At 45.3% G+C, this 17,574-nt stretch overlaps 1 protein-coding gene across 1 annotated transcript; it reads right to left on the bottom strand.

Annotated features, from left to right (window-relative positions):
* Window positions 1–3,358: 3,358 nt before the first annotated feature.
* Window positions 3,359–13,622, bottom strand: LOC141105090 (uncharacterized). Its single transcript, XM_073594936.1, is given in 7 exon segments — window positions 3,359–4,067; window positions 4,069–5,447; window positions 10,200–10,341; window positions 10,435–10,532; window positions 10,649–10,772; window positions 10,859–10,957; window positions 13,565–13,622. Coding segments are annotated over 5 exon segments (2,058 nt in total). The 5' UTR covers window positions 10,734–10,772; window positions 10,859–10,957; window positions 13,565–13,622; the 3' UTR covers window positions 3,359–3,713.
* Between the last annotated feature and the right edge of the window lie 3,952 nt (window positions 13,623–17,574).

Genomic DNA, 17,574 nt, shown 5'->3' with positions numbered 1-17,574 from the left:
GAAAACATCTATATGATCGGCAGGCCTCTTTAGTTCAGGAGAGGGATTACGGGATGACCATTCGCCTGACCCTTACCAGAACTGTAAACAGAGCATAGCAGTTAAGATGGTCACTGGCCTGAAGGACAGTATGGGCTCTCTGACGAAGTCTAGGTCAGGGATCCTGGAGGTTGTCAGATCATACTATGCTGATCTCCTGGGAGGAAGGAACCTTGATTGGGCAAGGATGTTGGGGTTTTTGGACTCTACCCCCGGCCTTGAAAGTAATGTTTCTTTAAGAATGACAGATGAAATCACTGCAGATGAGGTAATCCAGGCTATTGATAAGCTAGCCATCAAGAAAATGCCAGGGCCAGATGGTTTGGCAGCCAAACTTTATAAATGTTTTGAGATGATCCTGGCTCCATACCTTGCGGAGGTTTTTAATGGCTGTTTGCAGGAGGGTTCTCTCCCTCTCTCCATGAGGCAATCTGCAGTGATTCTTCTGTCAAAGGGTAAAGATACTTCGATGATTGGGAATTGGCGCCCCATTAGTCTTCTTAATGTTGATAGAAAGATACTGGCAAAGATTTTTTTCTGGCAATTATCACTAGTGGCAGGCGGTTTGTTATCCCACCTCCAGCACTGCTCGATCCAGGGTAGAAGCACTTTTTCAGTGGTGTTAGCTGTCCGGGAGGCCTTGGAGCATTGTAGGGCTGCTGGTTGGGGTAAATTTTTGCTGACATTGGATCAGGCTAAGGCATTTGATCGGGTTAATCATGAGTGCTTATGGCTCCTTCTTGACAAATATGGCCTGGAGGGGGGTTTCATTGATTGGCTCAAGATTTTGTACAAAGGGGCTGAAAGCTTTCCTCTAGTTAATGGTTGGGTCAGGCAGCCCTTTGCGGTCGGCTTGGCTGTGCGTCAGGGGTGTCCATTGAGTCCTCTTCTATATGTGTTTGCAATCGACCCCTTCATTAGAAGGCTAGATAGTGGACCATTGTGTGGGGTAACTTTGGGCATCGCTGGTGAGCCTCCTTTGAAGGTTGTGGCCTATGCTGATGATGTTTCTGTTTTTGTCTCTGGGAATGGGGAGGCGCAGGAGGTGGTCTCACTGATAAGGCAGTATGCAGAGGCATCAGGTTCAAAGGTCAACCAGGACAAGTGTGAAGCTTTCTGGATGGGCGTGGAAGGTGAGAGCTTTGTTCTCTCGGATGACTTCCCGGAGCCCCAACAAAAAATTCGAGTTCTAGGCATCGATTTCGGCCCAGGTGACTATGGTCATGCAAATTGGGTGAACAGGCTGGAGAATATCAAGGTGGCAAGCTGGAAAGGTTGGCGGCTTTCCTTGAGGGAAAAGGTTGATCTGATCAAGACATACCTGGTTCCGATTTTTCTGTATGTCAGTTTTGTTTGCGTTTTGCCAGTTTCTTTCTATACCAGGATCTATAGTTGTTTCTTCCAGCTGTTATGGGGGAACAGAATAAACCTTGTCAAAAGGAATGTGACTTACCTTCCTAGGCGGGAGGGTGGTCTAGGGATGATCAACCCTGTAGTCTTTTTCTCTCTGATGTTTGTGAAGTACAATCTTGGTAACATGTTGGCAGAGAGACTGCCTGGGTGGGTTGGTATTTTCCAGTCCTGGTTTAGGCCCTTTCTGCGAGACTGGGAAAATGGTGGGCCAGTGAAAAGCCTGAGGGTCAAGCATGAACAGCTCCCGGCTTATTTTTCCCCGTGTTTGAGAATGTTTCGGCAGTGGCAAGTAACAGCAGGAGAAGTCAGATCTCCTCCAAGGAAACTTCTTGAGAAGCGGATCATGAGCTCTGCTTTTTGCAAGCCACTGGCCTTAAGGAATTGCCCAAGCCTGGTTTTGGGGGTGGGTTTGCAATTGATTAATTTGGAGAGAATCCCAATGAAGTTTAGGGATCAGGCTTGGCTTGCCTTTCATGGAAAACTATATGTGAAGGGCAACTTGAAGTTTCTTTCCATGAATGATCGGGGCAGTGTGGTGGAGTCCATGGATCACTTTCTACTTCAGTGCCCTTTTAGTATAGAGGTGTACAAGAGGGTGGGGAGGGCTCTGAGTATACCCTTCCTCCCCCATATGAGTAATGCAGAATGGGTGTATGGGGCATCCCAGGCTCATGGGGATCAGGATTTGGAAACACTTTTTTTAGTTAGTCTAGTAGTCCATTATTTCACGTGGTGCAGGACATTCTGGGTGAGGTTGGTAAGATTCAGGGTCTTGAGAAAGGCAGGTGGCAGCAGGAGGCCCGGATAAGGGCGTGGAGGAATATCAGGACTCTGTAGCTGCTGCCTGTTGATCTCGGGGTGTGCGGCTTTTCTTTGTATTCTTTTCTTGTATATCACTCCCCTAGATTTTCAGATCAAATATATTTTTGACAAAAGTCTACATGCATGGTGACGGTGATGTTCCTTAGTCTGGCTCTCCCGTAGGGATTGTGTTGTGCGCAATTTGGTTTTTACCATTTATTATGTTCTTGTTTTGTATAATCATATTCAATTATTTTGTAAATATGTTTTATTTATTATGGTTTTATTGTATATAAGTTGTTGTTTGTAAGATTTTTCAATAAACAAAATTAACCCCTCATAATGGGCACATCAGGTGTACAGACCTGGGAACTCAGCACAGGGGTGGTGGGAACCCCTCATAATGGGCACATCAGGTGTAGAGACTCGGGAACTCAGCACAGGGATGGTGGGAACTCCTCATAATGGGCACATCAGGTGTAGAGACTCGGGAACTCAGCACAGGGATGGTGGGAACCCCTCATAATGGGCACATCAGGTGTAGAGACTCGGGAACTCAGCACAGGGATGATGGAAACCCCTCATAATGGGCACATCAGGTGTACAGACTCGGGAACTCAGCACAGGGATGGTGGGAACCCCTCATAATGGGCACATCAGGTGTACAGACTCGGGAACTCAGCACAGGGATGGTGGGAACCCCTCATAATGGGCACATCAGGTGTAGAGACTCGGGAACTCAGCACAGGGATGATGGAAACCCCTCATAATGGGCACATCAGGTGTACAGACCTGGGAACTCAGCACAGGGATGGTGGGAACTCCTCATAATGGGCACATCAGGTGTACAGACCCGGGAACTCAGCACAGGGATGGTGGGAACCCCTCATAATGGGCACATCAGGTGTACAGACCTATCAAAAATAAAATCCCTGAGAGGCAGAAAAGACTCTCGGGTTGATTAACTCTCATCCACCAAACACTAAAATTTCTCTTGACTTAAAGTAATTTCACCCAACTTACCAAATGTAACCACCAATCATCTAAGAATTATAAAAATCTCCAAAAATAAAGAGAGCGGAGTGTTGGAAAGTGCGGAGCGCTTTTGTTTATTTTAGAAAATCAGAATTAGTGATTAACAAGAAAACTAACCTACATTCTAAATCAGTATTTTATAACCGAAGAACAAACTATAAAAAGTAATCATTATTGGTTGGACCAATGAGAAGCCGGCTTCTTCAGTAAAACATAAAAAGAGCAATAATGTACAGAAACCGATATCAACCAATAAGAAGTGTTGTCCATGTATTGTCATATCTGGCCATGTATTAGCACAGTTTAGTTGTATGGTGCGGTCTGTGTGAGTGCGGGACCGAGTCATCTCTGTATGTTTAGAGGATCGTATTACTAGAATTCAATTCTGAAAGGTCTAGACCTACCATAGCGCACCCCGAAAAATTTCAGACAATTTTAGCCCCGCCCCCAACACACCAGTCTGAACGTGAACTCTCTGATGCACAATAAATGTGTTTCTGCAACTGAAAACATTTCCCGCACTCTGAACACAAGGACGCTCCCCTGTGTGACTTTTCTGGTGTATAAAGATGTACTTTTAATCCCAGTGAAACATTTCCCTCACTGTGAACTTGAATAGGGACGCTCGCCGGTGTGAATTTTTTGGTGCGCAAGAAGGTGTGCTTTCCTAAGGAAACATTTCCCGCACACTGGACACGAATAGGGACGCTCCCCCGTGTGAATTCTCTGGTGTTTTCGAAGGTCACCTTTCTGACTAAAACATTTCCCGCAATCTGGACACTGAAAGGGTCGTTCGCCTGTGTGAATTCTCTGGTGTTTTAGAAGATCTCCTCTCTCAATAAAACGTTTCCCGCACTCTAAGCATGAATAAGGATACTCTCCCTTGTGAATTTTTTGGTGCGAAACTAGGTGTCCTTGTCTAATGAAAGACTTCCCGCACTCTGAACATGAAAAGGGGCGCTCACCCGTGTGAGTTCTCTGGTGTGAAACAAGGTTCTCTTTAGTGATGAAACCTTTCCCGCACTCTGAACACGAATAGGGACGCTCCCCCGTGTGAATTTTCTGGTGTTTCTGAAGATCTACTTTCTGAATAAAACATTTCCCGCAATCTGAACATGGGAAGGGACGTTCACCTGTGTGAAATTTCTGATGTTTTCTAAGGTCTCCTTTCTGAATGAAACATTTCCCACACTCTAAACATGAATAAGGATACTTCCCCGTATGAATTTTTTGGTGTGATACAAGGTGTCCTTGCCTAATGAAAGATTTCCCGCACTCTGAACACGAAAAGGGACGCTCCCCCGTGTGAGTTCTTTGGTGGGAAACAAGGTTTGCCTTGGTAATGAAACATTTCCCGCACTCTGAACATGAAAAGGGACGCTCGCCTGTGTGGGTTTTCTGATGTACAAGAAGGCCACCTTTTTCGCCGAAACATTTCCCGCACTCTGAACACGGAAAAGGACGTTCACCCGTGTGACTTCTCTGATGTTTACGGAGATCTCCTTTGTAAATGAAACGTTTCCCGCACTCTGAACATGAATAGAGATATTCACCTGTATGAATTTTCTGGTGTGCAACAAGTTGTGCATTTGTTACAAAACATTTCTCGCACTCTGAACATGAATACGGACGCTCGCCCGTGTGGATTCTCTGGTGTTTAACAAGGTGTCCTCTGATAACAAAACATTTCCCGCAATCTGAACATGAATAGCGACGATCACCTGTGTGGTATCTCTCGTGTAAAACAAGGTGTCCTTTTCTAATGAAACTTTTCCCGCACACTGAACATGAATAAGGACGCTCACCCGTGTGAATTCTCTCGTGTATAACAAGCAATGAGTTTTTTGTAAAGGATTTCCCACACACTGAACATGACAAGGAACGTGCACCAGTGTGAACGCCTTTATAGCTTGAAAAAGATTCATTGGAAGTAGATGGATCTGTTGATGTATCTGTGCTGTGGGATCTTAGAGTTCCATCAGAAGATTCCTCAGGATTAGAGGGATCCATTGATCTCCCCAATTGGGAAGGTCTGGGATGTAGATTTGGAGTAACGGGATTTCCTCCTGGAGAATATTGTACAATGTTATTATCTTCTGCTTTATAATCTGGAGATACAATGAGATGTTCCTCAGAGCAATTCGGAACATAGTGTCCACCTGTTGAGAAGAAATTTAACATGAAATGTTTTAAGTATTTTCCAAACCTTCAACAGTAATAGCATTAAATATTTTTAAGAGTTTTGGTACAGATTCATGATGATTTCTATTTCTTGGGAACATGTCATTATATTGAGGAATGGAGATGGACCTTTCATATGGTGTACAGTATCTCCTCCTCATTTGTTGGGAACATGACGTTATATTGAGGAATGGAGATGGACCTTTCATATGGTGTACAGTATCTCCTCCTCATTTGTTGGGAACATGACATTATATTGAGGAATGGAGATGGACCTTTCATATGGTGTACAGTATCTCCTCCTCATTTGTTGGGAACATGACCTTATATTGAGGAATGGAGATGGACCTTTCATATGATGTACATTATCTTCACCTCATTTGTTGGGAACATGACCTTATATTGAGGAATGGAGATGGACCTTTATATGGTGTACGGTATCTCCTCATTTGTTGGGAACATGACATTGTATTGAGGAATGGACATGGATCTTTCATATGGTGTACAGTATCTCCTCCTCATTTGTTGGGAACATGACCTTATATTGAGGAATGGAGATTGACCTTTATATGGTGTACGGTATCTCCTCATTTGTTGGGAACATGACATTGTATTGAGGAATGGACATGGATCTTTCATATGGTGTACAGTATCTCCTCCTCATTTGTTAGGAACATGACGTTATATTGCGGAATGGAGATGGACCTTTCATATGGTGTACAGTATCTCCTCCTTATTTGTTGGGAACATGACATTATATTGAGGAATGGAGATGGACCTTTCATATGGTGTACAGTATCTCCACCTCATTTGTTGGGAACATGACATTATATTGAGGAATGGAGATGGACCTTTCATACGGTGTGCAGTATCTCCCGGCCCGAGAAGAAGAAGTGGAGAAGAGAACACCGGAGGAAGAACCAGAAGAACCAGAAGAAGAAGAAGATGGAGAAAGAAACCGAAGGAAGATAGAAGAAAGAGGATAGAAGAAAGAAGAAGCATTTAAATAAAGCAATTGTCAAAAACTGTCTCTTGTCATTTTTAACATTTTTGACAGTTTTTTTGTGAAATGGTAAGGGTACCCCCTTACCATTTCACACAGGGGGGAGGGCCGGGATCTGGGGGTCCCCTTGTTAAAGGGGGCTTCCAGATTCCGATAAGCCCCCCGCCCGCAGACCCCCACAACCACCGGGCAAGGGTTGTGGGGATGAGGCCCTTGTCCTCATCAACATGGGGACAAGGTGTTTTGGGGGGCTACCCCAAAGCACCCTCCCAATGTTGAGGGCATGTGGCCTGGTACGGTTCAGGAGGGGGGGGGCGCTCTCTTGTCCCCCCCTCTTTTCCTACGGCCTGCCAGGTTGCGTGCTCGGATAAGGGTCTGGTATGGATTTTTGGGGGGACCCCACGCCATTTTTTTTTTTAAATTTTGGCGCAGGGTTCCCCTTAAAATCCATACCAGACCTGAAGGGTCTGGTATAGATTTTGAGGGGGACCCCACGCCATTTTTTAAAAAAAATTTTGGCCGGGGTTCCCCTTAATATCCATACCAGACCTGAAGGGCCTGGTATGGAATCTAGGGGGAGCCCCACGTCATTTTTTTTTTTTTAATTTTGGTTCAGGGTTCCCCTTTGGGGAATTCCCATGCCGTTTTTATCAATGAACTTTTATGTGTATTGTCGGACCGGCAATTCATTAATAGCCGCGAGTAGTTTTCAATTACTTTTTTTCCTTTGAAATGTCATTTTGCTGTCAGACTGTTCTAAACACAGGAAACATGCGCCCCTTTACAGGCATACTATAGACACAACCCAGGTACGAAATTTAAAGGAATATTACTTTAAGCAAGCACTTTAAGCATTATTAAAATCACTGCTCCCGAAAAAACGGCCATTTTTAAAACTTTTTTTTGCATTGATCCATGTCCCCTGGGGCAGGACCCGGGTCCCCAAACACTTTTTATGACAATAACTTGCATATTGGCCTTTAAAATTAGCACTTTTGATTATTAATGTTCGTGTCCCATAGACTTTAACGGTGTTCGCACAAATCTTTTGCCTGTTCGCAAGTTCTGGGGCGAACCGAACAGGGGGGTGTTTGGCTCATCCCTAGTATACAGTATCTCCTCCTCCTTTCTCGGGAACATGACATTATATTGAGGAATGGAGATGGACCTTTCATATGGTGTACAGTATCTCCTCCTCATTTGTTGGGAACATGACATTATATTGAGGAATGGAGATGGACCTTCCATATGGTGTACAGTATCTCCTCCTCATTTGTTGGGAACATGACCTTATATTGAGGAATGGAGATGGACCTTTCATATGATGTACATTATCTTCACCTCATTTGTTGGGAACATGACCTTATATTGAGGAATGGAGATGGACCTTTATATGGTGTACGGTATCTCCTCCTCATTTGTTGGGAACATGACCTTATATTGAGGAATGGAGATTGACCTTTATATGGTGTACGGTATCTCCTCATTTGTTGGGAACATGACATTGTATTGAGGAATGGACATGGATCTTTCATATGGTGTACAGTATCTCCTCCTCATTTGTTAGGAACATGACGTTATATTGCGGAATGGAGATGGACCTTTCATATGGTGTACAGTATCTCCTCCTTATTTGTTGGGAACATGACATTATATTGAGGAATGGAGATGGACCTTTCATATGGTGTACAGTATCTCCACCTCATTTGTTGGGAACATGACATTATATTGAGGAATGGAGATGGACCTTTCATACGGTGTGCAGTATCTCCCGGCCCGAGAAGAAGAAGTGGAGAAGAGAACACCGGAGGAAGAACCAGAAGAACCAGAAGAAGAAGAAGATGGAGAAAGAAACCGAAGGAAGATAGAAGAAAGAGGATAGAAGAAAGAAGAAGCATTTAAATAAAGCAATTGTCAAAAACTGTCTCTTGTCATTTTTAACATTTTTGACAGTTTTTTTGTGAAATGGTAAGGGTACCCCCTTACCATTTCACACAGGGGGGAGGGCCGGGATCTGGGGGTCCCCTTGTTAAAGGGGGCTTCCAGATTCCGATAAGCCCCCCGCCCGCAGACCCCCACAACCACCGGGCAAGGGTTGTGGGGATGAGGCCCTTGTCCTCATCAACATGGGGACAAGGTGTTTTGGGGGGCTACCCCAAAGCACCCTCCCAATGTTGAGGGCATGTGGCCTGGTACGGTTCAGGAGGGGGGGGGCGCTCTCTTGTCCCCCCCTCTTTTCCTACGGCCTGCCAGGTTGCGTGCTCGGATAAGGGTCTGGTATGGATTTTTGGGGGGACCCCACGCCATTTTTTTTTTTAAATTTTGGCGCAGGGTTCCCCTTAAAATCCATACCAGACCTGAAGGGTCTGGTATAGATTTTGAGGGGGACCCCACGCCATTTTTTAAAAAAAATTTTGGCCGGGGTTCCCCTTAATATCCATACCAGACCTGAAGGGCCTGGTATTGAATCTAGGGGGAGCCCCACGTCATTTTTTTTTTTTTAATTTTGGTTCAGGGTTCCCCTTTGGGGAATTCCCATGCCGTTTTTATCAATGAACTTTTATGTGTATTGTCGGACCGGCAATTCATTAATAGCCGCGAGTAGTTTTCAATTACTTTTTTTCCTTTGAAATGTCATTTTGCTGTCAGACTGTTCTAAACACAGGAAACATGCGCCCCTTTACAGGCATACTATAGACACAACCCAGGTACGAAATTTAAAGGAATATTACTTTAAGCAAGCACTTTAAGCATTATTAAAATCACTGCTCCCGAAAAAACGGCCATTTTTAAAACTTTTTTTTGCATTGATCCATGTCCCCTGGGGCAGGACCCGGGTCCCCAAACACTTTTTATGACAATAACTTGCATATTGGCCTTTAAAATTAGCACTTTTGATTATTAATGTTCGTGTCCCATAGACTTTAACGGTGTTCGCACAAATCTTTTGCCTGTTCGCAAGTTCTGGGGCGAACCGAACAGGGGGGTGTTTGGCTCATCCCTAGTATACAGTATCTCCTCCTCCTTTCTCGGGAACATGACATTATATTGAGGAATGGAGATGGACCTTTCATATGGTGTACAGTATCTCCTCCTCATTTGTTGGGAACATGACGTTATATTGAGGAATGGAGATGGACCTTTCATATGGTGTACAGTATCTCCTCCTCATTTGTTGGGAACATGACGTTATATTGAGGAATGGAGATGGACCTTTCATATGGTGTACAGTATCTCCTCCTCATTTGTTGGGAACATGACGTTATATTGAGGAATGGAGATGGACCTTTCATATGGTGTACAGTATCTCCTCCTCATTTGTTGGGAACATGACATTATATTGAGGAATGGAGATGGACCTTTCATATGGTGTACAGTATCTCCTCCTCATTAGTTGGGAACATGACATTATATTGAGGAATGGAGATAAACCTTTTTATATGGTGTACAGTATCTCCTCATTTGTTGGGAATAATTTAGTAGTGTGGTGAATATAATTGCCTTCTTATGAAACCTACAGTATTCAAGGATGTCAGATGATTGCAGTGAATAGAAAAGACTGGAGCCCAGAGGGTAGCATAATCCAAAAACAGGCTGAGGTCAGGGCAGGCAGCCTGCTAGAGTGTATTGCATATATGCCAAATGAGGTAACATTGTTAATATATACTTTATAGTAGAAGTAAAATGAAAATGTGAACTGTTGCTGCATTTAATGTGTATTACTTACTTAAATCTATATGTAGAGAAGATTCCTCCTCTTTAATTTTCACAATAATCTCCCCCTCCTCCATAGACTGCTGATCTCCACTCACCAACGTCTCTTCTTCTTCCTCTTTAATTTCAATTTTGATGTAGTTTAATACTTCATCCTAAACACCAAAGATGATAGAACCCATTTGTAAAAAGGGACAATAAGTTACATAGAAGAATATTATCTCATCTACATAAACAGTCCCACCTACCTGATGATGGTGAGGGATGGTGTGATCTTCCTGTGTGGAATCCCGGGAATACAGAGGACGGGGACATCTCTCTGGTGGGTTCCTATTACTGGATCCATCTGTAGGAAACACACACACTGACTGAATACATTGTTTCTATGTGTTTATCAGATGATGGGGGATCTAGGTGGACCCTCCGTACTGCTCTCTCCTTTACAATAAAGTCTCCTCTTACCCGGTGATTTGAGGGGCGGCTGATTCTCCATCATGGCGTCCGTGTAGAGATCCTTGTGTCCTTCTAAATACTCCCACTCCTCCATGGAGAAATAGACAGTGACATCCTGACACCTTATAGGAACCTGACACACACAATGATACAGTCACCATCCAGACACATCCCTTGTCTGTTACTGGATAATGTCCCAGAATTCCCGGCACCGCTCACCTCTCCTGTCAGCAGATCAATTATCTTGTTGGTGACTTCTACAATCTTCTTGGCACTGGTTACCTCTGCTGCCAGGCAGGCACTCTGATGGGTGATGTCCTGTGAAGAAAGACAGTTGCTGGGTGTTAATGGTTCACTAGATAGTTTCTTCTCTCTTGACCTGTGCACGTTACACTCTCCTGACCTTTGCACTCTGTGTGTTACAAACTCTTGAACCATAGCAGAGTAAGCTTAAGTTTTATAAAACCATACCCTTTGATCATCGCCCTTCCTGTGCTCTATTACCTACTGCCATGAGAATCACCTCCCCTTGCCGTGCCTCACTGTTGCCCTTTTGCTATGCTAAATTTCCTCTCTATGGATGCCTAACCCCTGCTATGCCATTCTACTGCCCTGAGAATTACCTCTCCTTGCTGTGCCTCACTGCTATCCCATGAACTGTTTAGCTGTGCTGAGTCCATTGCTACTCGGTCTCCCTGTGCTGTGTCCTAACACCACCCCTCCCGTTAGAGCTGCACGATTAATCGTATATAGAATCGCAATCTCGATTCACCCCCCCCCCGCGATCTCCAGCCTGGATTACCGCAATTTTTTCGGATGTAGCCTGGACCGAAGGGACCGGAAGAGAAGCTGTCGGAACCAGTGTGAAACGCAAATGGTGCTGATGGCGCCGATATCGGAACTGACAACAGTCAGCAGAGAGCATAGTGCCCGTCCTGGACTAAGCAAGCGCAATCAACACGCCGCTCGCTCCCGATGCTTGGGGCTGCAGCTCTAACTGCCGTAATCCAAGTCCCTCAATAAATGCCCGTTTGTCTGGTTCTATTTAAATTGCCTCTGTGTGCTCTCTCTCTGTGCTCCTAGTTCATCACTGTGACACTCTAGAGTTTGAGGCCCAACCACCTCAGGTTTTTATACTGACCAAAAAATGTTGTATAAATGGTTCCGTATTTAGGGTGTATTCAGTCTTTAATCCAGAGGCTCTGGATGGACAGTTGGATAAATGGCTCTATATTTAGGATGTATCCGGTCTATAAACCAGAGGCTCTGGATGGACAGTTGGATAAATGTCTCTATATTTAGGATGTATCTGGTCTATAAACCAGAGGCTCTGGATGGACAGTTGGATAAATGGCTCTATATTTATTTAGCGGGCACCTACTTTTATGTAGGTGACCCTTTTTGCTAGCTTACAGTTTCAGGTAAATTTAGGCAGGCTTGTACCATTATAGCTGCAGGCCTGTTTTGTTTATTTGGGATCTGAGTGACAGGTAGTTTGTGTGTGAGTTCTGGCCAATCATTAATTTGTTTGGCAGGAGGCGGGACTCTCATATAAAAGCTGGGGTCACATGGTGAGGGAGAGTTTTTTGGAAGTTCGGAGTCCGGTGTGGAGGCCCAGCCTGGCTCCCGGAGGGGAGAGGTTCCCCCTCTGGGGAGCCAACGCAGCCCCCCCCCCCCTGCGGGGAGGGTGGGGGACCGGCACCCGTAGAAGAGTTGGTGACACCGTACAGCATGTAGTCGCTGGTGTCGTTGGACGCCCCTGCGGGGAAGGGAGCGTGCCAGACCAGAGAGAAGGGATGGAGGAATCATTGCAGAAGAAGTAGCAACTAAGCGGAAGGCAATCGGGCGTTTAATCGTTTATGAGTGGCACATGGACTGTTGATCAAGTGAGTGAAAGCCCAAGGTGTTGATACGCAAGTCAGTGAGACAGGTGGTGATGGCCTGTGACTTTGGGTTCAACAATGCCTTGGGATTCCAATCAGTCAGGCGGGAGGAATTATTCAGAGTAATCTCTTCTTTAGCTCAACTTGGAAGTACCAAGCAGATGGGAAGTAGTGGTAAAAAGGTGGCGGTAAAGCTACAAGCACATATTTGGAGATACAGACTGTTCTTGAAAAGTTCTGCAGGTGAAGAAGTTATTCAGAGTGACTCTTTACCAAATATTCTCTATCAAATCTATCAAATTCTTCCATCTTCCCTGATGAAGAAATCATCCAGAGTGATTTCCTATTATCCGCAATGATTCTAAGTCTTTGCATGAGAGGCAAAGAAAAGATTATGAAGCAACAAAAGAACCCTTCTCCTATCCCAGTTTATGTTACGCAAATAAAAGCAAGAGAAAAATGCAATATGGACTGTTTCTATTTCTATGGGCTGCGATGGGCTAGGTGGTAAACGTGAATTACAGATATAATAATTAATCAGCAGCTCCTTCGGGGGTTCTTGCTACATTTAAGATGTATCTGGTCTATAAACCAGAGGCTCTGGATGGACAGTTGGATAAATGGTTCTATATTTAGGATGTATCTGGTCTATAAAGCAGAGGATCTGGATGGACAGTTGGATAAATGGCTCTATATTTAGGATGTATCTGGTCTATAAACCAGAGGCTCTGGATGGACAGTTGGATAAATGGCTCTATATTTAAGATGTATCTGGTCTATAAACCAGAGGCTCTGGATGGACAGTTGGATAAATGGTCCTATATTTAGGATGTATCTGGTCTATAAACCAGAGGCTATGGATGGACAATTGGATAAATGGTTCTATATTTAGGATGTATCTGGTCTATAAACCAGAGGCTCTGGATGGAAAGTTGGCTAAATGGAAGAGGACGGACAAGACGGGGGGGTTACTGGATATAAATATAAAATAATATCTCATTACCTCCTCTCCTGTCGGTTGAAGGAATATCTCCCAACTCACCTTTCACCTGGAAGTTCCTATTTATATGTGACATCACTTCCTGTCTCTGCGTTCCACCAACAATAAGCAAGATCTCCACCTTGTGGAGAAAATGCAAACGGCAGCAGATTTTTTTATACATGGACATTTGCTTCTTTTGATGCGTTCTTCACTTTTGTTGAGGATATCCCAAACAAATTGCAGTTCAAAAGCATCTTTGAGTGCTGGGACGTCTTACTCTGGATCAGCTGCAGGTTTAGCATTCTGCTGGCGCATTTTTTGATTTATTTATTTTTCTGTTGGTTGAACCTGATGGACTAAAAATTTGGCTACATCCATTATAATACTGATTTTTAAAACAAAGGTGGAGTTGTCTTTTAACCTGTTGGGTACCACTGATGTTAAAGGCTTAGGTTGATGGTGGTGCCAGCGCCTTTTACACAGCAGGTGTACAGACCCATGAACTCAGCACAGGCATGGAGGGAACGCCTCATAATGGGCACAGCAGGTGTACAGACCTAGGAACTCAGAACAGGGATGGTGGGAACCCCTCATAATAGGCACAGCAGGTGCCTAGCAGGTGGAACTCAGCACAGGGATGGTGGTAACCCCTCATAATAGGCACAGCAGGTGTACAGGCTCAAGAACTCAGCACAGAGATGGTGGGAACCCCTCATAATGTGCACATCAGGTGTACAGACCCGGGAACTCAGCACAGGGATGGTGGGAAACTGCCATTCTGCTCCTTGACAGTGAGGTGTGATGTTGCTGGTTCCTTTGCTCCTGTGCTTCCAGAGACCAGGGGCTAGAGTTTCTAGGGATGCTGGATCCTGGGGAGGACCCTGGCGGGGGGCCCCCTTGATAGGCCTATGGAAGATACTGGGCCTGGCCCAAGGAGTGATGAGTCCCTGTCTGCCTTTAGACAGAGGATTGTCGGTAAGCTGAAATGGATTGAGAAAGAAGAGGAGAAATTGTTGATTTTGTTGGCTGAATTTAGGAAGAAAAAACAGATTTGTGCCAAACTATACAGCAAGAAGAGACCGGCTCTGAGGCCTGAGTTGAAGGACTTGGAACAAGCTGTGAAGAAGCAGAAAGAATTGGTGAGTTCACTGAAGAATAGCGGAATATTTAAAGAAAAATATATAAATGAGGAACGATTCAACCGCATGAGGAGAGGAGCCGCTTCCTGCGTGGAAAGTGACCCAGTCAATAAGGAGATGCAGGCACCAACAGAGTCAGCAGAGAGTGAGAAAGTGGGCCCGGAGGATGAGCCCACCTGTTCAACACCTCAGGCATCTGCTGATCCCTCAATGGCGGAGGCCTCTGTCCCCCTCCCTCTGCAGAAGCAATGTGGAACGTCTGAGCAGGAGGTTGAGGGAGGTACTGGCATGCTGAAGTTCATCTGTAAGCTGGAATCCCCTCTGGGTTCGGATTCCCCGAATGATGATGAGAAGATGGACACCCTTCCTCAGTCTGTGAAAGAGAGACCTGTAGAGAGAGCAAGATCCACCATGAAGTCTGCAGCAGCTGGGAGGAAGTCTGATCCCACTCTCAGCCATGACATTGCAAAGATAACAACACAGCAAGCAGGTACAGTGTATGTGCAGGATGGTGATGTGGACTTTATTAATGACAATGAGCTTGCTGAGGGTTGTAGTGCTATGGGCAGTCAGCCCAGACCCATAGACAATGTACAGCATGCAATGCTGTCTGAATTACCTGCTGAAAACAAAGCTTCAGATGAAATTGGTGAGAGTAACTGTCAGCTTCTGGGGGAAGAGTCTGCAGTGAGGAGTGACTTTGCCTGGACCAGGCACAGCGGCTGTTCCTGAGAATGGTGGAGGAGATGCTAGGTGCAGTAGTGCTACAACTCTCCATGAGTCTGCAGTATCCAAGACTGTGCTTGAACCCAGGAAAGTAGCTGAGTGTTCAGAGCAAGGGGAGAGGGCGGGTCCTGCCTCTGTTAATCAGAAGACCGCTATCCCAGCTGATTCAGACTCTCTGCCAGCTGGTTTGAATGTGTGTAAGGACAAGACTGCAATTACTGGTGCTGTAAGAAAAACTTATGCTGGTATTGCTGCTACAGGATTTGAGAAGGGGGAGCAAGCAGGGAAGGAATATGGAAATATTTTATCTTCCTCCCTGTTTAAAAGGAGGAATGTTGTGCAGCTTAAATGGGAGGGAGGAGGAATTCCCCCACATAGGAGGGCAGTGGTGGATAAGATTCTACAGATGAGGTTTAGGCCCACAGATATCTTCGCCCTGATCAGTCTGGCAGGTTCCTATGAGTAAGATTTGTCCTTTATCCGTCCGGGGTCTTTGGACATATTTTGGGAGAAATATGAGCACGTGTGTAGGGTCCGGCCGGTCTGGAGAGGGCTCATCCCCAAGCTTATATCATGCCAGCCCCTCATTAAAATGGTGACAGTTCTTGTCCGCAATGAGTCCATACCACAAGGGGATTTATCTGTATGGTTGAGGAGGTATGGAGACATCCTGAGCCCCTAAATAAGATTTTAGACGATCAGGGAATATGGCCGGGGGGGGGGGGGGGGTGTTCTGTGCAGTTAAAATCAAAAGTAATTGACAATATTGTCCAGCATCTGACATCCTCAGCTTTCCTGGGGACGGACAGGCTGACCATCTTCTACCCGGGCCAGCCAAAGCTATGTAACAAGTGTGGAGATAAAGGGCATCTTGCATCCTCCTGTCCGGTGATAAAGTGCTCTCTGTGTCAGGTATAGGACATTTGGCAAAGGATTGTAACATCATAAGGTGCAATCTGTGCAATGTGATGGGACATCCTTACAGTCAGTGTCCTGAGGCAATGCACAACAAGCCTGAGCTTATGAGAGAATTCTTCCGCCTGTACATGGAGGATGCTCAGAGCTCAGCAGCTGGAGTGCCTATGAGTCCATCTGAGTCTGTGTCTTCACAGTCTGTGCGTTTACCTAGTGTTCCCATGTCTTCCCAGTCTGTAGGTAAGGTTTCAGTTACAGAGAGTGTGTCCAATCCTTCTGTGTCTTATAAAATTGCAGAGGCAGCAAGAGGTACTGAGGCAGGTGCATCAAGTGCAGTGCCTGTCCTCCTGCCCCGTCGCTGCAGGGTTTCTGTTAAGGATCATGGGGTGCAGAGGAGTGGGGAGGATGGTGAAGAGGCTGGCATAGTGGTAGGTAAGGGAAGGGAGAGTGGGGGGGAGAGGGGTGAAGGGGAGGATAGGGGTGGGGAGGCTGTTGATTCCGGTTTGTCCAAGGACAATATGGAGTGGTTGGAGGATAAAAGGAGGAGGGACAAAAGAAAGAAAGAAAAAGAGGTACAGTTACCTTAAGACCTAAGGTTTTGCCTTTGGCAAATAAGTTTGAGGTCCTGTCAGATGATGACGATGAATGGGACTCGTTGAGTACGGCATCCTCCATGAATGATGAGTCCCAGGGTGCAACGAAGCTTGCTGGTTCTCCAGGGGGAGGGAGTAGTCAGGCTAAGAAACGGCTGCCTCAGTTACCCTAATGGTGGTTCCCACTTCGTTTTTATAAAAGGCTACATGCATGGTGACGGTGATGTTCCTTAGTCTGGCTCTCCCGTAGGGATTATGTTGTGCACAATTTGGTTTGCGCCATTTATTATGTTCTTTTTTTTTGTTTTGTATGGTCATATTCAATTATTTTGTAACTATGTTTTATTTATTTATTATGGTTTTATTGTATATAAGTTGTTTGTAAGATTTTTCAATAAACAAAATTAACCCCTCATTATGGGCACAGCAGGTGTACAGACCCGGGAACTCAGCATAGGGATGGTGAGAACCCCTCATAATGGGCACAGCAGGTGTACAGACCCGGGAACTCAGCACAGGGATGGTGGGAACCTCTCATAATGGGCACAGCAGGTGTACAGACCCGGGAACTCAGCACAGGGATGGTGGGAACCTCTCATAATGGGCACATCAGGTGTACAGACCCGGGAACTCAGCACAGGGATGGTGGGAACCTCTCATAATGGGCACAGCAGGTGTACAGACCAGGGAACTCAGC

Source organism: Aquarana catesbeiana, linkage group LG08, assembly GCF_042186555.1.
Source record: "Aquarana catesbeiana isolate 2022-GZ linkage group LG08, ASM4218655v1, whole genome shotgun sequence".
NCBI lineage: Eukaryota > Metazoa > Chordata > Amphibia > Anura > Ranidae > Aquarana > Aquarana catesbeiana.
The sequence above is the reverse complement of the archived record's forward strand: the minus strand, read 5'-3'. Positions and strand labels throughout refer to the sequence as shown.